Source organism: Balaenoptera ricei, chromosome 16, assembly GCF_028023285.1.
Source record: "Balaenoptera ricei isolate mBalRic1 chromosome 16, mBalRic1.hap2, whole genome shotgun sequence".
NCBI lineage: Eukaryota > Metazoa > Chordata > Mammalia > Artiodactyla > Balaenopteridae > Balaenoptera > Balaenoptera ricei.
In genome coordinates, this window is record NC_082654.1 from 9,133,307 (window position 1) to 9,156,540 (window position 23,234).

General features: G+C 39.9%; 1 protein-coding gene across 2 annotated transcripts; it reads left to right on the top strand.

Moving 5' to 3' along the window:
• The first annotated feature begins 26 nt into the window (after positions 1-26).
• On the top strand, positions 27-15,377 carry LOC132350296 (ATPase PAAT-like). Of its 2 annotated transcripts, none has more exons than XM_059899363.1 (6): positions 27-332; positions 1,111-1,314; positions 2,130-2,202; positions 4,317-4,523; positions 10,744-11,198; positions 14,955-15,377. In XM_059899363.1, exons 1-6 carry the CDS (start codon positions 169-171, stop codon positions 15,187-15,189), a joined length of 1,338 nt encoding a protein of 445 aa, XP_059755346.1. In that variant the 5' UTR covers positions 27-168; the 3' UTR covers positions 15,190-15,377. The 2 variants fall into 2 exon arrangements, with proteins under 2 accessions (XP_059755346.1, XP_059755347.1); XM_059899364.1 differs by lacking the exon at positions 27-332 and adding an exon at positions 877-1,013.
• The last annotated feature ends 7,857 nt before the right edge of the window (positions 15,378-23,234 follow it).

Sequence of the window (23,234 nt, forward strand, 5' to 3'; positions counted from 1 at the left end):
GCGCGCATGCGTGTTTACAGTAGCTGGTCTCCTCCGACCCCGGCGAGAAGTGGCGGCTCTGGGGTTTGCAGCCGGGCGAGGCGCTGTTCCTTTACAGTCCCTCAGTCTGGCGGAAATTAAAGAGCTGTAAGAGAGGTTCCGGAGCTGGCCTGGCGTGTAGGTGGCCAGATGGAGACCGAGACCGTACAGCCGCCACTGACCCGCCGCCCGACGCTGGCCTCTTCCTGGGATGCCGCGTGCGGAGCCCTGGCCCAGAGTCTCCATCTCACCCGGTCTGGTCTCGGCGCCCGGGACGCCGACTGGGAGGAGCTGCTGGCGCCGCCTGCCACCGGGTGCGCCGGGCCGGCGGGGACTGGGGTTGTGCTCGGTGCCAGCCACGCTGCTGGGGGAGCCGGGAGGGGAGGCGGGGGCCGTGAGGGGAGAGGGTCTGGGCCCGGAGCCGAGCCGGTGACGGGTCTGTGCGGGCGGCGAGGGCGAGGGGGCAGGTCCCGGGTGGCGGGAGGGTGGGGGCGGGCCCGCGGGAAAGAGGAGGCGACTCCGGCGTGAGCGTCGGGCGCAGGGGACGGGGGGCAGGTGACCTGAAGACTCGGCATTTCTCCTCCTTCCCCCTTGTGTCCGTCACGTCGGCTCCTGAGGCCCCCTGTCGGGATCAGAACCGCCTTTCTATCCCGAAACAAAAACCTCCTGTCGGCCAAAATAGGCATTAAAAACAAAATCCAGACGTCGAAAATCTTCATCAGCTTAGTTTTGAAAATGGCACACTTTGGTCCTTTATTCTATTCTGCACCCCGCCCCACCCCCACTTCTGAACTGTTTTTTAACTTACACTAGCTGCCCAGTCCATATATTTCATTAACTGGACAGGCAATTATAGGAAGTCGCTTAGAATGTATTACAGAAGTCAAGGGAAAAGAGAGTGGAGAGCCCTCACGTCTAAAGCATCATTTCCTTATGAATTCTGTATTGAGCATTTCGTCAGTGCTTTGCAAGGCGCTTGGACTGCAAATGCAAATGTAAATGAATAGGATAACATGTCAACCCCTGTGGCCCATTAAGTGGGTTAATGACAGTGTTCAGAGAACTGTATAATAGTCTTCATTTTCTTTTCAGCCAGGATCTGGTGATTTTGCAAAGGAACGTGAACAGCCAAGATGAAAACCCCTGCTTCCTTTACCTGAGATGTGACCCTCCTGGAGGTGAAGAAATCGTTTCTCTTGGCATTTTAAGTTCAGCAAGAAATATGGAAGTATACTCAGGAGAGGACTACTGTGGAACCAGTAGGGGCAAGAATGTTTGTAATGTTCTGGATAACAGGTTTGTGACGTATGCGTGTGGAAGTGTTCTTCTGAAGTAGTGTTTTATTTTCTTGACCTTTTGTGATATTTATTGATTCTCTGACATTGGTGCCAGATACTAGGGGAGAGAAGATAAAAACATACCAGCAGACATAGAAGTTTAGACCTTTAGGGATCTTAAAGACAGTCTAGATCAGCCTAGTTGTTTTTATAAACGTGGAAATTGAGAGCTAGTGGAAGAGAGAGTAGTTGGTAAAAGATCATAGCTAGTTAGTGGAAGACTCTGATCAGATGAAGTTCTGGTAAGTGTTTCTTGTCTGTTTTCTTTAACTCACAACGATCTGTTTTCCAAAAATTAAGTTGTCTATCAGTCTGGAACTTTGAACGTTTTCCTGTAGGAAACTCTTTACACATAGTGTGTGAGCCCAACACTGTGCCATACCAGCATACTTAACCCATTTTTATACTTCTTGTTTTTTTTTTCTGATTTCTTACAAAGATTCTGACCTAATCTCTCCTTAATACGAATCAAAATATGAAGTGTTTTATATACCACGCGTGTTGGATATAACGGGTATGTTATTGAGCTTTACAGTGTGCTCTGTGCTGCATGAGCATACATTTGATATCTAATTTAATTTTCTTATATAGCTAGTAAGCAGCAGATGTTTTCTTTGTAGCCAGTGCACTTCAGTAGGAAGTCCCAGCTATTTATGCCTCACCAGGAAAACTGAATCCAAGGATTTAAATATTGTCCTGGAAACTTTTATTTTTAAATGTAACTGTTAAAAGTGATAATGTGTGAAATTTTTTATAAATCTTTTTTATTTTTAGTGAACTTGAAAAGATTATTTTGTACAAAAAATATCTAAAATTGGAGTCTTCCACACATGCTTGTAAAATAAAGGTAAGTCATTCCTAAATTTTAACTAATTTGAAAACTACAGTTGTTTTTCTACTATATATACTTATTTTCTGTAGGTTTGGTAATGTAGTTAGTCCAACTTGGTCCCTGGTTTTAGTTCAGAAATACTTAGTAAACATGTAAAAAGAATTCTTTTCTAAAAAATTGTCAACCTCTTTTAAAATTTGAACATTTATTATTTATAGCAATGTCATTACATGTACTATTGATAATACAGTAGTATTTTACTTTTAAGCCTTGAAAAACTGTGATGAAAAAATTTTTTTTAAATCGAGGTATAGTTTATTTACAATAATACGTAAGTTTAAAAGATTTTTTATCTTTATATAATACTTAGGTGCCAAAAAAAAGCACAGGCAGTTTTGTTCCCAAAATATGTAGAAAGATAGAATATAATTAGAGACGTTTCGGACAAGGGCACCACAAAGTTAAAGGGATTTGGACTGCTGTCTTCAGCATGAAAAATATTGTTAAGGTGAACTTTACTGATGTCATCAGATCTAGGGAAAGGGTACGGAGCTGGAAATCATAAGCCCTGACTATTAAGTGAGCTCTCTTGCTGAGTAGCAGAATAACCTTGGGCAAGTTTCTTCACCTGTTTGGACCTACTTCATGGGTAATATTAGGGGACTAAGGAAAATAAATCTTGGATTAATTATTTTTATCTCTAAAATTCTATGCTGATTATTACTTACAGAAGAGCACAGAACTGATTATCCCAAGATGTTGTTTTAGGTGTATATACTAATAGCTTCTAAAGTCATTTAAATAAGGTGATTCATTCATCCAACAAATGTTGGAGTGCATATTGATGCCAGATACTGTACTTGGCATTTAGGAATTGGCAGTTATGAAATAAATTGGAATGGAGCCCTCACATTACTAATATTATAGTGGGCAAGACAGATAATAGGTTGACTCAGTGTGCAAAACAGGTACTACATTCGCTAGTGAGAAAGGCTTGGGGGTTAAAAAGCAGAACAGGGATAATATGGAGGTTGGAATGTGGGTGTTTACATTTCATGAGGTATTTACTTCCTTGTTGATGACAGTCACATCTTTGGCGCCACACTGAGTTTTTAGATCATGGGTCTGTATTCGCCTGTGTCTTTGTGTGAGGTATGGGTTTGTTGTGTCTGTGAAGGTGAATGGTATTTAAAACTGTGCTGTGGAAGTACCAGGGAGTGAAAGAGTGTTTCATTTAGGGAAATCCTTGGGTTTGTATGAAAGCTTCTTCTGGGCCAATAGTATATGTAAGTTAAAAGTAATAGTTACTGATGCATATGTTTGAGCACTTAACTCAGTGATATACACTGGAAATTTTAACACATAATCCTCATAACAACCATGTGAACTCATTTTACTCCTGACTCAAGTTTGGCATTTGCCCATGGTCACCCAGGCAGAGCCATCACTGAACTCAGGTCTCTCTGATTCTAAATGCTGTTTTCGTTCCACTTTGCTACTTTGTTGTCCTACACCATACGTGAAATGTCTTTTGCTCTAGAAGCGTGGACAACATGAAGAAGCATAAAGCATTGGAAGAGCTTCTGGGGTAGAAGCCAGAAGAGCTAGGGTCAAAGCTTGACCTTTATTTACTCTTTTCACAAGTTAGAAAATCATCGTGAACTCATCTTTTCTATATGTAAACTATTGCGCTCTCTTAAGTCATCTGGACATTCTCTTAGAATTCCTTTGGAATTCATTCTAAATTCTAAAATACTGACTTATATTTAGTATTTCAGCAAACACTTTGCATGGGTTTCTAGAGAGTCTTATTTTGTATTAAATAATATTATAGCAAGTTTCAGTATGTTAAGGTTTCAGATTGGTATAGTTTATCCTTAATTCCTTAAACTATTAAGTAAAACATTATTTACACTTAATTTTTTAGTTGCAGTAAGACTTTTTAAATTCATGTAGTACTTTTTAGCCTTTTTCTGACTATGACTAGAGAAAACTTAAAAATGTACTTGAAGTTAATTTTCAGATTCTTGAATGCTTCAGTCTTACTTCAGTATTAACAAGAAGTGACCTTAAATAATGGTTGTTTTTATTATCATTATTAATTTTCCTGAACTTTTGTTTTATAATAGTTGCTCTCCTTTGGTGAAAAGCAGTGTGTGTTCATCAGTAAAGTTGTGGTACACATGAGGCCAGTTTCGGCAAATTCTTCAGCAGGCTGTCCTGCTCTAGGATCAAGGATAGACCTGGAAAGGGTCCAAACCATCATGGAGTCCTTGGGGTCAAAGTTATCACCTGGAGCTCAGCAACTGATGAATATGGTTAGATTCCAGCAGCAGGTGAGTAGAAATGGATTTCTTTCCACATACCATTAAAATTCTTTAAATAATGGATTCGTACAAAGACATGTGGTGACATAAATTTTTTCCTTTCAACTTTTATTATTTTTTTTTAACAATTTATTTTGGTTCGGAATTCTTATTTTTTTTTTTTAGTTTTTAAATTTTTAATTATTTTTTAATAAGTTATTTAATTAATTAATTAATTTATTTAATTTTGGCTGCGTTGGGTCTTCGTTGCTGTGCGTGGGCTTTCTCTAGTTGCAGCGAGCAGGGGCCACTCTTCATCGCGGTGCTCGGCCTCTCATTGTGGTAGCCTCTCTTGTTGCAGAGTGCAGGCTCTAGGCATGGGGGCTTCAGTAGTTGTGGCATGCGGGCTCAGTAGTTGTGGTTTGTGGGCTGTAGAGCATAGGCTCAGTAGTTGTGGCGCACGGGCTTAGTTGCTCCTTGGCATGTGGGATCTTCCCGGACCAGAACTCGAACCTGTGTCCCCGGCATTGGCAGGCGGATTCTTAACCACTGCACCACTAGGGAAGTCCCTCAACTTTTATTATTGATTTGACTGTTACCTTTAGTGACTTACGTAAAAATAGCATCTTGCAAAAAAAATGTTTTTGGTACAGGCTTCACAGTTTTCTATGAATTCTCTTGCTCATTCATTCAGCAAGCATTTATTAAGCTCCTTCTCGAAGAATAAGACACTGTTTTGGTTACTTTCGAAGATTCAAAAATCAGCCTGTCTTTAAGGATCTTTATTTATAGTCCTATTAGGGGAGTCAGGGTATCTAAGTGGGGAATGATGAGGAATGCTAAGAAAGGCTTATTAAAGGAAGTAGCGTTTTATCTAGGCCTTTAAAGAGTAAGGGTGGGATTAGGCAAGTAAATTTGGAGGGATGCAACTTGAGATAGAGAACAGTATGGATTAAATCTTCAGTGCTGGAAGGAATAGGATGTAGCTAGGAAATGAATAGAAGTTCATTTCTCTGGAGTGAAGAAGTGACAGGGGAAGTTTCAGGTAGATTGGGGCTGGATCTTAGAGGATTTTGAATGATGTTATACAGTTTGTGGGTATTTTTTAGCTCTGTTTTAATAAATTTAATCCGCTATTATGTGTAAGATGAGTCAGTAGGAAAGATGCGTCAGCAGAAAGTGAGGCTACAAGAAGGAAAGCAGCTCTGTTATTTCCGTCATCCAGAGGAGAGTTAATGAGAGTCTAAACTTGGAAGGAGTAACCTGATGCTGGATTGTGAGAGGCTACAACAGTGGGGCCATTGGCACTTGACAACTAACTTAATATGGGTTCTGTGGGAGAAAAACAGAATCAAACGTGAAACTAAAGTTTTGAAAATGGTGATACCATAATATACATGGAACCCCAGGGAGGAAGCGACTTGGGGGAAAAAGGAATTTAATTTGGGAGTGTTGAGTTCTAGATGTGAATAACACTTGCCCTGGGGTGATGATGTGAGGCTTTGGAAGCACAGGTGGGGCTGGGGGAGTGGAGGGAGGTTTGGGAGGAGCATGCCTAGTAGATGATGGGGAAGGGGGTGAGGGGAGAGACCGGAGCCAGGAAGGAAGACCCTGGCAGAGTAGGTGCGTTTGCTAAGAATACGGGGAGAGGAAAAAGGAACCAGAAGAGCAGGACACAGCAGTGCTTAAGAGTCGCAAGAGATCTGATGTCAGGAGACCTGGATTCAAAGCTATTAGTTCTGTGTTATTTGGCATTGCTTCCTCTCTTTGAGGATAAATTTCTTCGTGTTTGCAATCTAAACGATAATACTGGTAAGATCACAGGATGAAAGTTTAAAACCAATAATATGAATTTTAAAACTTATATAACTTTCTTGAGATTTGCCAATATTAATTTAGGATGAGTATCGTTGGATCAACAGGCAGACATAGGAGAACAGGAGAGTTGATGATGATCTTGGAAAGCATGGAAAGGAGAGCTTTAAAGTGAACAGGGTCCATACTCTTCTTCCGCTGGCACTATTACCTCACCTCCACACCGCAGGAGGTTCCTACCTGGCCCTCCTGCTCCAGTGCTCCCTCTCCACAGTGCAGCCAGAATGATCTCAGAGGGTAAAGCAGACTCGACTTCCCCTGTGCAAAGCCCCCTGACTGCTCCCCTTCACACTCAGAACTAATCCAGATTCCTTACGCTCTCATCTAAGATCTGGGCCCTCGTTACCTCCTCAGCCTCATCTGCTGCATCTCCTTAGATGCCTTGCTGTAGACATTCTGATGTGGGTATTCCACAAATATCCAGACGTGCTCCCACCTCAGGACCTTTGCCCCCTTAACTGCTCTCTTTGGCCAGAATCCTCTCTTCCTGATCTTAGCAAGACTGCCTTTTTCTTGTTATTTCAACCTCATCTTAAACGTTCCATCTTGAATGACACCTTCCCTAACCACCCTGATTGAAATATTAGCCTTTTCCTCCAAATCTGTATCATATTTTCATCAGCGCTTTCTTGCCTGTTTTTGTTTATGAATTGTTCTGTGTCTCTCTTTAAAATATAAGCTTTGTGCAAAGAGGACCTATCTGTCTAGTTTATGGCTCCGAGTAAATATTATATAATATATATGCCCTTTGGATTATCAACTAAGTACTCCTTGGAGATCTTCAGGGGGTCAGTTTGAATTGTGATGAGATGGAAACCAGATTTTGAGGGATTAGTTAGTAAATGGGTAGTTAGAATGTGGAGGTAGCCAGGGTTAAGTGGGTTGTTTGAAAAATCAGAGAGATAAGGAACCTGCCAGTATCAGAATCCCTTGGAATGTTTATAAAGTGCAGAATCCTGGCCCTCACCAGTGACCTGAAACACTGAGGATGTGATCCAGGACTCACCTATTTTACACAGGCAATGCCAGATGAGTCTTATGCATAGCATATTTTAAGAACAGATGTTTGAGGGGAAGGATCCAGTGGCCATAGAGATTAAACATTTAAAAACAGAAGAAATTTTTTGTGTGTGGAAAATTTTGCAAACATTGGAGAGGGTTAATAAATTAAGTAAAATCAGTTCATGGACTGATTTTTATGTTTTAAAACCTTGACTCTGGAAAAGAAATGACATGAACAGTAGTTTGTGGGGTTTTTTGCCCATGTCTTTAGGGTTTTTTGTTTAATTCCCCAAACAATACATTTTCTTTGCTGTGTAATTTCTGTCCATTCACAAGTGCATAAGGTGTATTGTAAGCGTGCTCTCCCAGCTCTCATCCTAGTCCCAAGCGTGGTGTGTGTCCTTGTCGCATCTTCTGTCGTATAGAAACACAAGTCCTCCAACCAACAGCACGTGTGTTGTAACCCCCCAACACACGTGCTAAATCATTATCTATGGGGACATTTGGGAAACCCCCTGGGGAAGAAAGGAGGTGATCCTGTTAAATCGTCTCTGAAACATATTAATTAAAGTCTTCTTTCTCGTGGGGAGGCTGTATTTATGGAATGATTCTCACAGGATATACCTGGTTCTCTAGGATTGCTTTTGTCCACAAACAAGGACTCCATGGAATGTCTTCCTGGAAAAAGTGTCATATAAGCTCTGTAACTATCTGTTAAGAATAAAGTAGGGATGTTTCATGATCAGAGCCTCTCCTTCTATGGAAGGGGTGTAACCACTCACTGTTTGGAACCTTCATATGTTAATTGGGGCAGGGCCTGTCCTGATGAGGAAAGAAAGAACCTGGGGAACAGCTTTCTAGACTCCCTGCTTCACCTTTGCCTTGTGGTTCCTTGTTTTCTGGAAAGTTTCTTAAACTGATTTCTTATTTCCTTGTATTTGAAGTTCACATGTGCTGACTTTGATTTGTTTTTGCTTTAGCAATTTAGAATAATTGAGTAGGAATTCTGAATCAAAGTGCCTGGCATATAGTTGTCATTTAGTGTTATCTGAGGGAAAGCTGTGCACCATTTTCTCAAAGAAAATATATCCAGTTATTCAAGGTTTTCACTGTTTACCTTTTTCATCTTAAAAAAATAAGATCTTTTTTCTTGCATTTTCAAGGTGATACTTGTTCAAGTTCTTTATAATTAAAAAAGTTAAAGACAGTCTCTTCAGAAATCCTACAAGATGTTCAGAGATAAACAATTTTTCAAATATCTGGAGTATATGTGTACATATATGAAATTAAGTATACACATGTACAAGTATGTGGACACAATTTCTACATAAATGCTTTCCTGTTTTTTTAGGCTGCTCTGTAATTTTTTTTTTTTCACATAAAATATGACATGGACCCTAAACAGTAAGTACATATGAATTATTTTATACATATTCTTCTGCCTACTTTTAAAAGGGTTTGAGGTGCCTTGCAAGGCAACATATGACAGCTCAAGAAAATTAAGAATTGAATAAAGTCAAACAAAAGAAGTAGAAGAATAGTCATCAGCAACTAAGGTTGGGTCATTTACTGCACTGCCATATAGATTAACCTGTGAATTTCTTAACATTTAATTCAAAGTGAAAAATAATCACCTTAAGAGCTTTTATCTGAGAAAAATATGACTAATTTTTATAATCAGTGAATTTCTTATAATAATCAAAATATTACTGTATATCAAAATAGAAAAACTCACATAGCAAATGTCTTAATTGCATTTGGATTTTTCTAATTAAAATTTCTGCCAAATTAATTGTCGTGTACAATTTTGACTTTGATTCCACTATTTATGTGATTGCTGTTTTGTAGAATTTTCAATATTCTATTATAAAGGTTTTTTGCAGTACCAAAATTTTGCCACTACCAAAAATAATTGAGTTTTTCCTTTATGACTGAGTAAAGCTCCTTTTCACCTAAGGAGAGTTGTCTAATTTTTAAATTTTATAAATACAATTGTATATAATCCTCGTTTTTAGGAATAATTTAAGATTTTTTCAAAACTTGCATTCAATAGAAGAAGGTAAGATTTCTTTATAGAGTTTCTCCAACAGGCAGTTCAGTAGAAGTTCCGTGGGGACTTTGTTGTTCCCAACCTACCAACGTCCCTGCTCCCGTCATTCCCCTTTCCTGCTATATTTTCCCTAAGGTATTTATCACCGTCTCTATTCACAGGATGTATTGTCTTTCTTTCTTTTTTTCTTTGTTGTTTGTCTCTCCCTGCTCCCTAGATTGTAGTGTCCACAGATAGGCGATTTTCATTTGTTTTGTTCACTGGCTTATTACCAGTGCCTGAGACAGTACCTAACACAGAGCAGATTTCTGGTAAATATTTGTTGAATGAATGAGTTTGGGGCTGGCTTAATCCAAGAATCATTTTTTAGAATATCCAGAAAATATACGGACTGAGTGTCTTCACCTAATCTTGTGTAATATTTTTCTCAGTCTCTCTCACTAGATACTGAGCAACAGTAAGTATGAGATGATATTCCCTATAAGAATCCCTGGTAGAGTTCTGTGTTTAGAATTTAGGATGGAGGTGTATAACGTAACAGTTAGATAGGCTAGAGGTAGTTTTGCTTTTCTCTTGTGGAAAAATTGAAGAGCATAGCAAGAACATGGCCCTGGATAGGAGACAGTGTAACCTGCTCTCAAAGGTGAGCCTGAGTCTTCTCAGGAAATAATATAGCATAGCCGGTTGAGTTGAGGCCACAAAACATAATCATTACCCTACAAATTATTAAGGCAGACTTAGCCAAAAGGTAGCTCGTTTTAGTCATTGAAAATGTCACAGAAGTACTCATATAACATCATACTTTAAGTATGTAACTATCTGGTCTATCTTCCAATGAAAATAAGTTGCATATCCTTAGGTTGGCTTACCATATGTGACAATGGGCAGATGATTTTTAATTCTATGAAAGTTATCAATTACTGTGACTCAGCTGAGAATACTACATTTTATTACCATATATTAAGGAGGCCTTGGTAGTGGAAACATTAAAATACGCCCATGCAATTTTACTAAGTATGCTTGTGTTTATTTGAATATTTTCCTTAGCAAAACTAGTGAAATGATGAGAAGTCCTGACTCTGGAGTTCGATGGCCTGGGTTCCAGTCCTGCTTCTGCCACTGACCAGCTGTGTTACCTTGGCCGAGTTAACTTTAGTCTTGGTCTCCTAACTTAATATTGGGATAGTAGCTATAGCCTACTCCATGTGAAAGCTTTGAGGATCAGATGAAAGAAGGCACGTTGCCTGACTCTGAGTTACTCCAGAGGTTACCTGTCATTATCATTCATGTTAATAATAACATTTTCTTATTTACCTTGCTTAGAATTGTATTCCCATTGGAGAGCAGCTTCAGTCAGTTTTGGGGAGCGCTGGATACAAGCACATGATGGGACTGCAGTCATCATCTGCTTCAGGCGCCTTCGACAAGTCATCCTCCACACCTTTCCCTTCCAGAACTGGATTGACATCTGGAAACATGACTGAAGACTTAAAAGCTTACGTTGATAAAAGTACACAGCCAGCTGGTGGAGGAAATGTGACAAGCCTCCAAGAGTGTAAAATTGTGCCACAAAACCATTCTCTTCCTGAGAATGATCTTAAGAATGCAGTATCTTCTTTCTTACCAAAGAAAGCAAGTGACAACTCACATATACCTAACTCTGAGTTGCTGCCTTTTCTGCAGAATCTGTGTAGTCAAGTGAACCATCTCCGTGTGGGACCCAACACCAAGTGGCAGGAAAGCATCACCAAGCCCGGCGAAGGCACTGTTGGTGTTACGTAAGTATTTAAGACAAGTGTGGTTTAGATTAGGGGCAGGAGGGGGAGGCAGGTGGAGGAAAGCAGGTTTGTTTCAATAACTACTGCCTGAAAATGTTTCCAGAGAGGATTTTAGCAGCTTTTACATTTCACCATTAACACACTGTAGGAAAGAAATACTCAGCAGAGTAGGATGGATTGCTTTGAAAGAAGTGTGTAAAACTGGAGGTGTCGAGCACTTCTCAGGCATCTGATGGAAGGGGTACAAGCAGCAGATAGGGTCAGAGTAGAGAGTTGTCCGCATGAATTGAGAGGAGCTGTGGTGACCATGATATGTACATTTTTTGCCTGATTGTATGAAGTGAGCCATTGTAACAGATTTCCTTTGTAGATCATGTGTGACCTAGGCTAATTTCGGAGTCATCCAAACATTTTTCAGCTCTAAATTACTTCTAGTGTACAGGCCCTTATCCCCTGATCTCATAATTCCAATTTTTTCCAGTCCTGCTTTGATTGAGGGGTGGCTAAGTGTTTAGTATATTCCCCATCCTTTATATAGATGTAATGTGTCCAAATTTTGCACTAGACTGGAATTCAGGACTCTAATCATAGTTCTAGCTTAACTATTTTGCCTTACTGTTTAAATTTTTTGGTTTAGACTTTATTCCCATGTAAAATGAGGTAGTTGTACTGGTTGAAATTTTCTTAATGTCTCTAATAGCGTTGAAATTTGAGGAGTTTAATAAGTTATTGAAAAAAAAGTGGTTCTTACTTGGGCAGGACAAGGAAAGATAACAATAGTCTTTAATAGTTGATAGTCTACATCAGTGTCAACTTGTGATGTGGCAAAACAAAACAAACAAACAATAAAACCCAAAGAAAAAAAACCTAAACATTTAAAAACTGCTTCTGGGTCCAGCTGAGATGGAATGTCCCTATTTCTCTTAGACCCCCCACTTTACCAATATAATCCCTGGACATAATACAGCAAACATACAAAGACTATAAAAGGTGGAAAGAAGTCAGATTGCTCAGGGACCGTGAGGCTTAGTGTTCCTTGGTTCCTAGTTACCTGAGAGTTTCTTTCATCATAGATGGGTATAGGATTTTGTCAAATATTTTTCCTATGGCCATTCATATGATCCTGAATTTTCTTCTGTAGTCTGTTCATATAGTGAATTACATTAATTTCAAAAACTGAACCTGCCTTGTATACCTAGAATAAATCCCACTTAGTTGTGGGCTGTAATTCTTTTTTACACAATGCTGGATCTGATTTGCTAATATTTTTTTGAGTATTCTTGTGTCTAATTCATTAAAGATACTGGTCTGTATTTTTCCTGTACTGTCTTTGCCTGGTTTTCTATGAGGGTAATACTGGCCTCATAAAATGAGTTCCATGTCTTAGAAGAGATTGTGTAAAATTAGTATTATTTCTTCTTAAACTGTTTGGTAGAAGTCTCTAAGGAAACCAGCTGGGCCTGGATATTTCTTTCCTGGGAACTTTTAAATTACAAATTCAATTTCATACATAGTAAAGTTGTCAATTCTCCCTATTGATATGAAGACTTAATGTAATGCATACTGAAGTTCCACCACAGTACTTTGTAGACATAGACAGGATTATTTTAAAAATTATATGAAAAGCAAAAGAGGTAGAATAGCTAAAACAGCTTTGAAAAAGAAGAATGAGGGCTTCCCTGGTAGCACAGTGGTTAAGAATCCACCTGCCAATGCAGGGGACACGGACTCGAGCCCTGGTCCGGGAAAATCCCCCATGCCGCAGAGCAGCTAAGCCCGTGTGCTGCAACTACTGAAGCCCATGTGCCTAGAGCCCGTGCTCCGCAACAAGAGAAGCCACCGCAATGAGAAGCCTGCGCACCGTGACGAAGAGTAGCCCCTGCTTGCCACAACCAGAGAAAAGCCCATGCGCAGCAACAAAGACCCAACGCAGCCAAAAATAAATAAAATAAAATAAATTTATTAAAAAAAATAAAAGAATGAAGTGGGAGGAATCAGTCTTCCCAGTGTCAAGTCTTATGTAGTGAGAGTATTCAAGATGATGTAGTGATGGCAGAGGGACAGACACATAGGTCAATGGGACGTAATAGCTCAGAAATAGACCCACACATGGACTTCCCTGGTGGCACAGTGGTTTAGAATCTGCCTGCCGATGCAGGGGACACGGATTCAAGCCCTGGTCCGGGACTATCCCACATGCCATGGAGCAACTAAGCCCGTGCGCCACAACTACTGAGCCTGCGCTCTATAGCCTGCAAGCCACAACTACTGAGCCTGTGTGCCACAACTACTGAAGCCCACGCGCCTAGAGCCCATGCTCTGCGACAAGAAAAGCCATCGCAATGAGAAGCCCACGCACCACAACAAAGAGTAGCCCCCACTCACCACAATTAGAGAAAGCCCGCGTGCAGCAATGAAGACCCAACTCAGCCAAAAATAAAAATAAATAATTAAATGAAATGAAAAGAAATAGACCCACATGAATATGCTCAACTGATTTTTGACAGAGGTGCAACAGCAATTCAATAAAGGAAGAATAGTCTTTTTAACACATGGTGCTGGAGCAATTGGATATCCAAAGGGTAAAAAGTGAACCATGACCCAAACCTCATACCTTATACAAAAATTAACTCAAAATGGATCGTAGACTTAAATGTAAAACATAAAGCTATAAAACTTTTCTAATAATACATAGGGGACAATCTTTGGGGACCTAAGACAAGACTTCTTAGATATGACACCAAAAGCAAGGTAATAGAAAATTTGATACATTGGATGCCATGAAAATGTAAAACTTTTGCCCTGTGAACGACTGTTAAGAGGAATAAAATACAAATTACAAAGTGGGGAAAAATATTTGCAAATTATGTATCCAACAAATGACATATCTAAAATATAGAAAGAACTGTCAAAACTCAACATTAAAAAAATCCAATTAGAACATGGGCAAAAGACCTAAAGAGACATTTTATCAGAGAGGATGTACAAAAAGCAAATAAGCACATGAAAAGATGTGCGATTGACCTCATGGCTATTAAGGAAATGCATATTAAAACCACAATATACCACTATACAGTTATGGCTAAAATAAAAAGTTTAAAAGTGGTAACGATAGCAAATACTGATGAGGATGTGGAGAAACTGGATCTCTCATTTTAAATCCTGTGAGGTTTTAAAATGGTACAGCCACTCTAAAAACGATTTCGGCAGTTTCTAATAACTGAACGTACAGTTGTGCTCCTGGGCATTCATCCCAGAGGAATGAAAACATCTGTCCACACAAAAGCCTGTACACAGTTGTTCATAGAAGCTTCCAGTAATTTAATAAAGTTGTATGGATTAAAAAAGAAAAAAAACTATTTAAATTGTACAGTTGCTGGGGGAAGTACTTGGAAAACCTTAAAAAAATTTTGCAAGATTACTTTAGATTTGGAGCTCAAAATCAAAAGGACCCTTTCTAAAGAGCCATTCTTTGAGGGTAGAAATTCCATCATCTTCATTTTTATATTCTCATTTCAATTGTATGCTTAAATGTTTAAAGAATTGAAGAAGTAAGAATGCTTTGGGCATTCAGGATCGTGGTCACCTGTTGAGTGTGTATTTTAGAACCTGGAAATACATTGTAAGGAGACAGTATAGTTGTGGAGACAGATTTCAGCAATGTGTGTTGGCTGCTTTATCGTACTACAGTTTGGTTGTTTTTGTTATAATATTAGGGAAAATTGTTACATTATTATTTTTTAAATTTACTTTTAGAATGGAAGAGCAATCCATTTGTTCCTACTTGGAAAAGATTCTTTCTAAAAATATGGAACTGATGGAAAAGAAACTTGTGGACTACATTGATCAGCGAATATATAAACTCCAGGAGCACATAGATAATAAGATTGCTTTGTTAGTGGACTTGCTGCAAAGTCCCAACTCCCCACCCTCTGGCATGCCTCTAAGACATTATGACTCTGGAGAAAGACTTTCAAATGGAGAAAGATAGCACTGAACATGTTCAAAGTACTACAGATATTTATTACATATTTATTACAAATCCAAACCCCAAAAGTCAAAGCAACTATTTAATGTCATTTGAGGATCACCATTTACTTACATAAAGCAACCTCAATGTTCATTTTAACTGTACTGTTAACTGTAAATCTCGTCCTGTACACTAAGAGTTAACATGATAGGGTCAGAAATTATTTTTGTTTTTCATATTTTTCACTTTTATAAGAAATTCAGATATACCTCTGGGTTGCTTAAAGTTTTCAAATTTTTTAAGGATTTCTAATGCTTTTCATCGGCTGGTAGTTTATATGTGTTTGATTGGAATACTCTTAATTTTTAGAAAGACCTTATGTTTTACGGGTATAAAAAATGCTTAGAATACTTCATTGATATTTTTTCTTTTTCTAATTGATCGTTCTTAGAAAAATGGGTACTTAAGGCTTGCAGCCTTTAATTTCAGATCACCATATTACCTTTTTTATTATTTCAGATAAAAAATTAGATGTGATATTTGGCATGTGTAAAATTGGTTTACATTGGGGCCATTTTGTGTTCTGTTACACTGTAGTTATGGATAGAAAAGTAAAAATTAGAACTGACCTATTCTTTGTTAGGATTATTACTTTAGATTTTATGTTTGATGTAAAATGAGAGAAGTCATCTTGTTTGATCTCCATCAACTCAGAAAGTAGAAGGAATTCTCTCCTTTTCTGAGCTGATACAGGTTCTTCTTTCCAGAACCCTTTTCTGATTAAAGTGTGAAATGCTGAGGTTCTGCATTGAAGGATTAAGGCATATAAATCAAGGAGATTGCACTTCTCTCTGGCAGACATGATTTTCAGAAATTATACCTATTGTATATGTGTTGTAAGGTGATATATTTGCATCTAAAAAATAAATGCATCCACTCTGGAAAGTACTTGTCTTAAACAAATAAAAATATTTTTTTAATCTAATATTTAAGATGAAAAAGGATGGTTTACACTCATTTAGTATGTTGTATTTTGATGAATTTAGTTCTTTGAAGTGAAAACTAATATGAAGTGTGTTCATTTATTAATCATTCTGACCTTAGGGACATGAGGACTTGTATATTACTTTTATCAGTCTTTTCCTAATTTATTAACAACATATGTAGCCATTAGGTAGCATTTCTTTCAGCACTCAGGAGAAATGTGTCTCATTTAAAGCTGAACCCTTTCATTAATAGTTTATACAATTTCTGATTATTGTGGTCTGTTCTTTGATTCACAAATTGCTTTAATATAATTATAACTAGAACACCTATGCTATGTTTTCTAAAGTAATTAAAATAAATACAATATTCATGATTATAGTAGTAGAATAATTCAGATGAGCTTTAATTCCTGATCATCCATTTCTTAATTTCTCCATGTTAATAAAAACCTAAATTACATTTTATATATATTAGAGATTCATAGGTATTGATTTTCTTATACTTACAAATTGCTATACGTATGTATATATAATTGCTTTATTAAAATTATTATCACCTAAGAAAGTACTGCCTGAATTTGCTCAGATAGGAGGAGCAGACCACAGTATGTACAAAATCTCTATTAAGTCTTTTTTTTCTTGTAACTTTTCTCCCCTTGTATGTGGCACACCCAGTAAGTCAAGTCTGGGAAATCAGGGCTGGCAAATGCACCTTCAGAGGTGTCAGGGTAACCACTGCAGTTTGAGGTGGCTGCAAGGGGTGTGTGGGTGATCAAAAATTAAATCAAGATACAGGTTACGGGGGCTTCCCTGGTGGCGCAGTGGTAAAGAATCCGCCTGCCAGTGCAGGGGACACAGGTTCCAGCCCTGGTCCGGGAAGATCCCACATGCCGTGGACAACTAAGCCCATGCGCTATAACTACTGATCCTGTGCTCTAGAACCCGCGAGCCACAACTACTGAGCCCGCACGCCTATAGCCCGTGCTCCACAGCAAGAGAAGCCACTGCAATAAGAAGCCCGCGCACCGCAATGAAGAGTAGCCCCCGCTCTCTGCAACTAGAGAAAGCCCGCGCGCAGCAAGGAAGATGCAACGCAGCCAAAAATAAATAAATAAATAAATTTATAAAAATAAAGATACAGGTTACGTATTTTAATTTCCCCATTGCCTCCCCTTTGAGTATTAATTCATCTCTGTCTTTCCTGTGGTAGCATATTAAGGTTTTCATCCCTCTATCATCACTGGACTTTGATCCTTTTAGGTTCAGGGCAAGGAGTGCGTTTGCGTGCTGCTGCCACGAGGCTCATAAACAGAGACGACCACCGGAGGCTCTTCCTCACTTAGCCCCAGCCTAGCTTTCCAGGCTCACTGGCCACCACCACGTGACCTGCGTTGCAGCCCGTCCTTTCTTCCCAAGTCTCCTCAAGCTGTTGCTTCCGGCAGACGAGAGTCCTCCTGCACTGATCCCCACCTCTTCCTGCCCTAAATCACACTACTGTTCAAAGCTTAGCTGAGGTGCAGCCTTCATGAGCTGCCCTTGGTCTCTCCGTTCCTCAGCAAGCGACTGGACACGTGAAACATGAAAAAACAACACAGAAGGCTCTTTTTAGGGGCAAGTAAAACAGTTTAGATTGGCTCAAGCATATGACGCATGTCAGGTAGAGGAAAGGCTTGAAAAGGTAGCCTGGGTCTGGCCTGGGAAAACCATCACTGCTCCACTCGGGATTTGTTAGCACCAAATAATCAGTGGCTTGTCAAGCAGGAGGGTGACATGATTCGCTCTGGGCCTCAGAAAGGAGTGGAGCTTTGCTCGTGACCTCACGTGCAGAATTTCTTGGCATTCTGCTTTGGGTGCTGTGAATGTACAGCCATGTAACATCTGATTGCCTGACAAAGTTGGTGTTGCTCTTCATTTGCTCTCCAGTCTCTGTCAGAATCACCTGGGGAACTTGTTAAACATGAAGGTTTAACAAATCACATTCTAACAAATCACACCAGAGGGAGAAGTGGTCCCTGAATAGGCATTTCAAAAGATCTCGGGGTTATTATTATTTAGATAACAGGCTGAGCTTGGGAAGTTGGCTCTGGTCTCTATCATAGCACACCTCGACACAGAGCCGTCTGATCAGCCCCTCCCATCTGCCTTACCTGGGAGCTGGTTAGAAAGGCAAACTCATGAGCTTTACCCCAAAACCAATGAATCAATCTTTGGTGGGGCCCAGCAGAGACCCCTTGGTGAAGGTTCCATCAAACACGTAATGTTTTCACTTTCACACTTTCCATCTGGATCAAGCCTGTGAACGGAACACATCTGTGGTTGGAGAAGAGGCACCATCAAAAGGATCAACTGCTCACATTGGCATCACAGTTTACAAAGTGGTGACACCTCTGTTCTCGCTGAAACCTCTCAGACATTAATAACCACCACCGCCATTGTCACACCACACATTATTCATTATCTTTTCACTTTCGAGAAGAAGCAACAGGCTCAGGGAGCTGAACTGCTTTGCCAGCCATTCTATCAAGTTAAGTGGGGAAGATGGGCCTGGAATCCAGGACTCCTTTCCTTCCCCTTACTTCCATTCTCTGTTCCCCGTGCCCATGTGGGTTTTGATATAGAACCTTCTTACTTGGAACTGATCCCCTTTGACATTTGAAATCCAAGGCTGTTGAAAGGAGAAGTGACTCCTCTTCCATGGCCACCTCTCTCAAGGTAAAGCAAGTACAGCATCTTCCTACTTGTCCCTTCCTTTCCTCACATCACTATTTCCTCCTCCTTTTTTTTTTTTTTTTTTGGCTGCGCCATGCATAGCATGTGCGGCTTGTGGGATCTTAGTTCCCTGACCAGGGATTGAACCCACGCCCCCCTGCAGTGGAAGTGTGAAATCTTAACCACTGGACCACCAGGGAAGTCCCGCTACTTTCTCCTTCTTAAGGACAGTCCCATGCCCTGCATTGGACAGCAGACCAGGATTTCAGTTTTCTACCATTTTGACATGTTGTCTCCAAATGCCCTCAGAGACCATATTTCCAAGATGACTTAGAGAAAAAAACACAAGGATAGAAAAACCTGAATTCTCTTTCCATCTTAGTTATTCCTGCTGTGTAACTTTGGATGAGTGGCTTTACCTTTCTTGGTCTCAGTTTTCTCTTCTGTAAGATTGGAGATATCACAGCCTACTTCATTCTCTTGTATGAAGTTTATAAGACTTGGCCTAGCACAGGCCTAGTACATAGGAGATATCCAGTAAATGTTAAATTTTTCCCTCCCGCTTTCTACTCTTCTGTTCTCTATCTTCTTAAGTAGCAAGAGTGGGACTTCCCTGGTGGCCCAGTGGTTAAGAATCCGTCTTGCAATGCAGGGGACGCCCATTCAATCCCTGGTCGGGGAACTAAGATCCCACATGCCGCGGGGCAACTAAGCCCGAGTGCTGCGACAACTGGGCCCGTGCACTCTGGAGCCCATTGGCCCCAACTAGAGAGAAGCTTGCCCACTGCAACGAAAGATCCCATGTGCCGCAACTGAGACCTGACACAGCCAATAAATAAATAAATAAATAAATATTTAATAAATAAATAGCAAGAGTGACATACGTGGTTCTTAATATCATTACTATTCCAGTACATTTGAAAGTCCCTCCTCTCTTCCATCTTAGGTGCTATAGGGAAGTCACATTCAAAGTCAATTATATTGAGCAGTCGTTCTTGAGTCTGGTTCCGGAAGCAGCAGCAGCAGCATACCCAGGGAACCTACTTGAAATGCAGATTTTCAGGCCCTACCTCACCATACTGACTCAGAAGCTCTGGGGCTGGGCCCAGCCATCCATGGTTCATCAAGCCCTCCAGCTGATGTGGATGCATGCTCAGTTTGAGAACTGCTGGTCTATGTTTAAAAGCACAGGCTCTGCAGCCAGATTGCATGGGTTCCTTGCTAAAACCCCACTGACACCCTCCAAAGGTGTTCTATAACAGGCAGGAAAAAAATCTAGACTTTCTACTAAGAGCTTTAAACCCCCATAAGATTTTGTCCTTGGCTAATTTTTCCAACTCCGTCTCCTGCCACCTCTCCCCTGGATGCATCCCATTAGCCACAATGGCCCTTTTCTTGTCCCTTGAACACACCAAACCCGTTGCAGCCTTGGGATTCTGTTACTATTTTCTTTGCCTGGAATACACCTCCTCGCTTTGCTCCCCCGTTTTTCTAGGCCTCTGCTGGAATGTCACCTGTTCAGAAAGGTATGTCAGCTATTTTTACTTTCTTTTCCTTTAACCGTCCTTTAAGGGGTAGATCTTTTCAGGACAAATTCTTTTAGTTTTTCTTCATCCGAGAATATCCTTTTTCCTCCATTCCTGAATGATAGTTTTGCCAGATACAGAATTTAACAGTTGTTTTCATTCAGCACTTGGAAAAATGTCATGTACTACTTTCTTCTGGCCTCCATGGTTACAAACAAGAAAGAAGTCCGTTGTCATGTGAATTGGTGTTCCTCTGTAGGTAATGCGTTGTTTCTAGCTGCTTTCAAGTTTGTTTCTTTGTCTTTAGTTTTCAGAAGTTTAATTTAGAATGTGTCTTGCCGTGGATTTTCTTGGCTTTATCCTGTTCAGGATTTTCTCAGCTTGAATCTGTCTTTTGCCAAATTTGGGAAGTTTTTAGCTATTATTTCTTCAAAACCTCATCCCCATTCTCTCTCTTCTTTCCTAAGACTCTGATAACATAAATGTTGGATCTTTTGTTATGGTCCCAAAGGTCCCTGAGGCTTTGTTAATTTTTGTTCAGATTATTAAATTCTCTTGTTCTGTCCTCAAGTTCGCTGATTTGGTCCTGTCATTTCCATCTGCTACTGAACCCTTCCAGTGAGGTGTTTTTGTTTTGTTTTGTTTTTTAATTTCTGTTAATGTACTTCTTAGTTGTATCATATCTATTTGGTTCTTTTGTTGTAGCTTCCCTTTCTTTGCTGGAATTTCTATATTGTCATTATTTCAAGAAGATTTGGTATTGATTACCGAAGGCTTTGTAGGATGCTGTCTTCAGTTCTTTGGATAATTCCAGCATTTGATTCATCTTGCTGTTAGCATCAATTCATGGTCTCTTCTCATTCAGGTGTTACTTCTCTGGTTCTTGGTCTGCCAGGTGATTTTCCATTGAATCCTGAATCTTTTGGCTATTATGTTAGGAGACTCTAGGTCCTATTTAAATCTTTAATTTTATGAGGTAGTCACCAGGCTTAGGTTTAGAATGCAGATCCTGGCCTATTTTCGTGGGATGAGGTCCCGATGACAATTTAATGTTCAGAGGCTTTTCAGTGCTACTTTGATCTGCTTAGTTTTTTTGGTGCCAATGGGACTCCCAAACCCCCAGCAGTGCTGCCTGAAGGAGCAGGAGATTCTCCAGGCTAGACCCATTTGGTGCATCTAGGTGTGAGAAGGGAATCTCGGGCCCACTTCCACTAGCCACTGACTGTCAGGGGGCTCCCACACTGTCCGCCTTGCCACTGGGCTAGCCTGGGCTTGTCAGCAGGACTCGCATTAAATCCAGGGAGAATGAACCCTCCAGAGCCACCCTCTGTTGCTGGATTCAGAGTTGGAGAACATCGGGCCTGGGCTACCTTCTTCTGTCCTGAGGCTATATTGCTCATCCAGGCCTAGGGTCCCTAACCAGTTTGCTTTCCTCTTTCCAACTTTCACAGTTCTCCTTCGTTTGACCCTTGTTGTGTTTTCTTTTGTTTTTTACCTCAGGTATTACAGTTATTCTTTGCAGAGAGGAGCAGGGAGAAACAAATCTAAGCTTTCTTGTCTGTATCTGGAGTCTCCTCATTTAATGTTACTAGATTGGCTGGGTATGAGTACCTTAAATCATATACACTTGACTTAGAACAGGTATCCTATTCAACTTTCATTTTTGTAACCCTTTTAACTATAAAGTATGAAAATCTTGCAATGTCAATGAGCATATATGCTTGAATCCTAGTAAATGGCTCTGTATTATTTCATTGTGTAGCTAACATAAAGTCGTCTATAATTGAACTCTTAAGTGTAAGACTATTTTTAATCTCCCCATTTCCATCTTTTTCCTTTATTTTTTAAATTGAAATTTTAAATCCTTAAAATTATCGTGAGGGAAATAAGACCTGGAAAGTTAAAGACTTAGAATTAAGTGATTCAAAATAGTATATCTGTTTCATGGGGGCTAAAATATACCTACACATGGAACAGAATTCAGAACTCCATGAAAGGGCTGGTGTCCAGAGAGTTGATGTCACACAGCCTATGGCCTGACAGGCATAGCAGTTGGAGCTGGACAGAGGCTGTGCTTCTAAAGTGAGCTCTTCAACCTTGGATCTTAATTCCTCCTAACAGGGATGATTCGATCCCTGTTTCTCAAATTACAGGTTTGATGAAATATCCTGTTCCCTAAAGTTTTTTTGTTTTTTGTTAAATTTTTTTCCAGTTGGCCTTCATCCAGATCTGGATGGTTTAACTGTAGTAAGTATGTTTAGCAGTAGAATTGTTTATGCTTCTTTCCTGGCTCATGTTCCCCAATTTCATTGTGTTAGATTAAGCAAATTGCTTATTCCAGACAAACTGGATTTCCTGGGAGGATTTAGGGGGGAAAATGGCAGAAAGGCCTCTGGTCTCCTGTTGAGACAGAATGAGGGACAAAGTCTCCTAGAATCTCCTTAAACCATGAGATGGCATGACAGCTGTCAGTGGGAGAATTAAAAACTTTTTTTCCTTAAAACATAATCACTTATGAAATGGGTTTGTGTATTCTATTACACAGCATGATATTTTTAAAAAAGTCTTTCCCTTAGTCATTCCCATAAAACAGTATTTTTAAATTTGCTGAACAGCAAGGGGTCAATCCTGACTCTATCAGTAAATATATTTCATGAGACCCAGGTGTTTGGGAATAAAACCATTTGCTCAAGTGCAGGCCTGTTTTTCACTGACAGTTGCACATTACTGTCAGTGAAAGGGAAAAGATTCTTGTCAATTTTTCTATTAATTTCCTTCTCTCTGGACTTTGTATTTCAGTCCTTTTCCATCCATGAATAAACCTTTACCCAACCTGGCCAGCTTA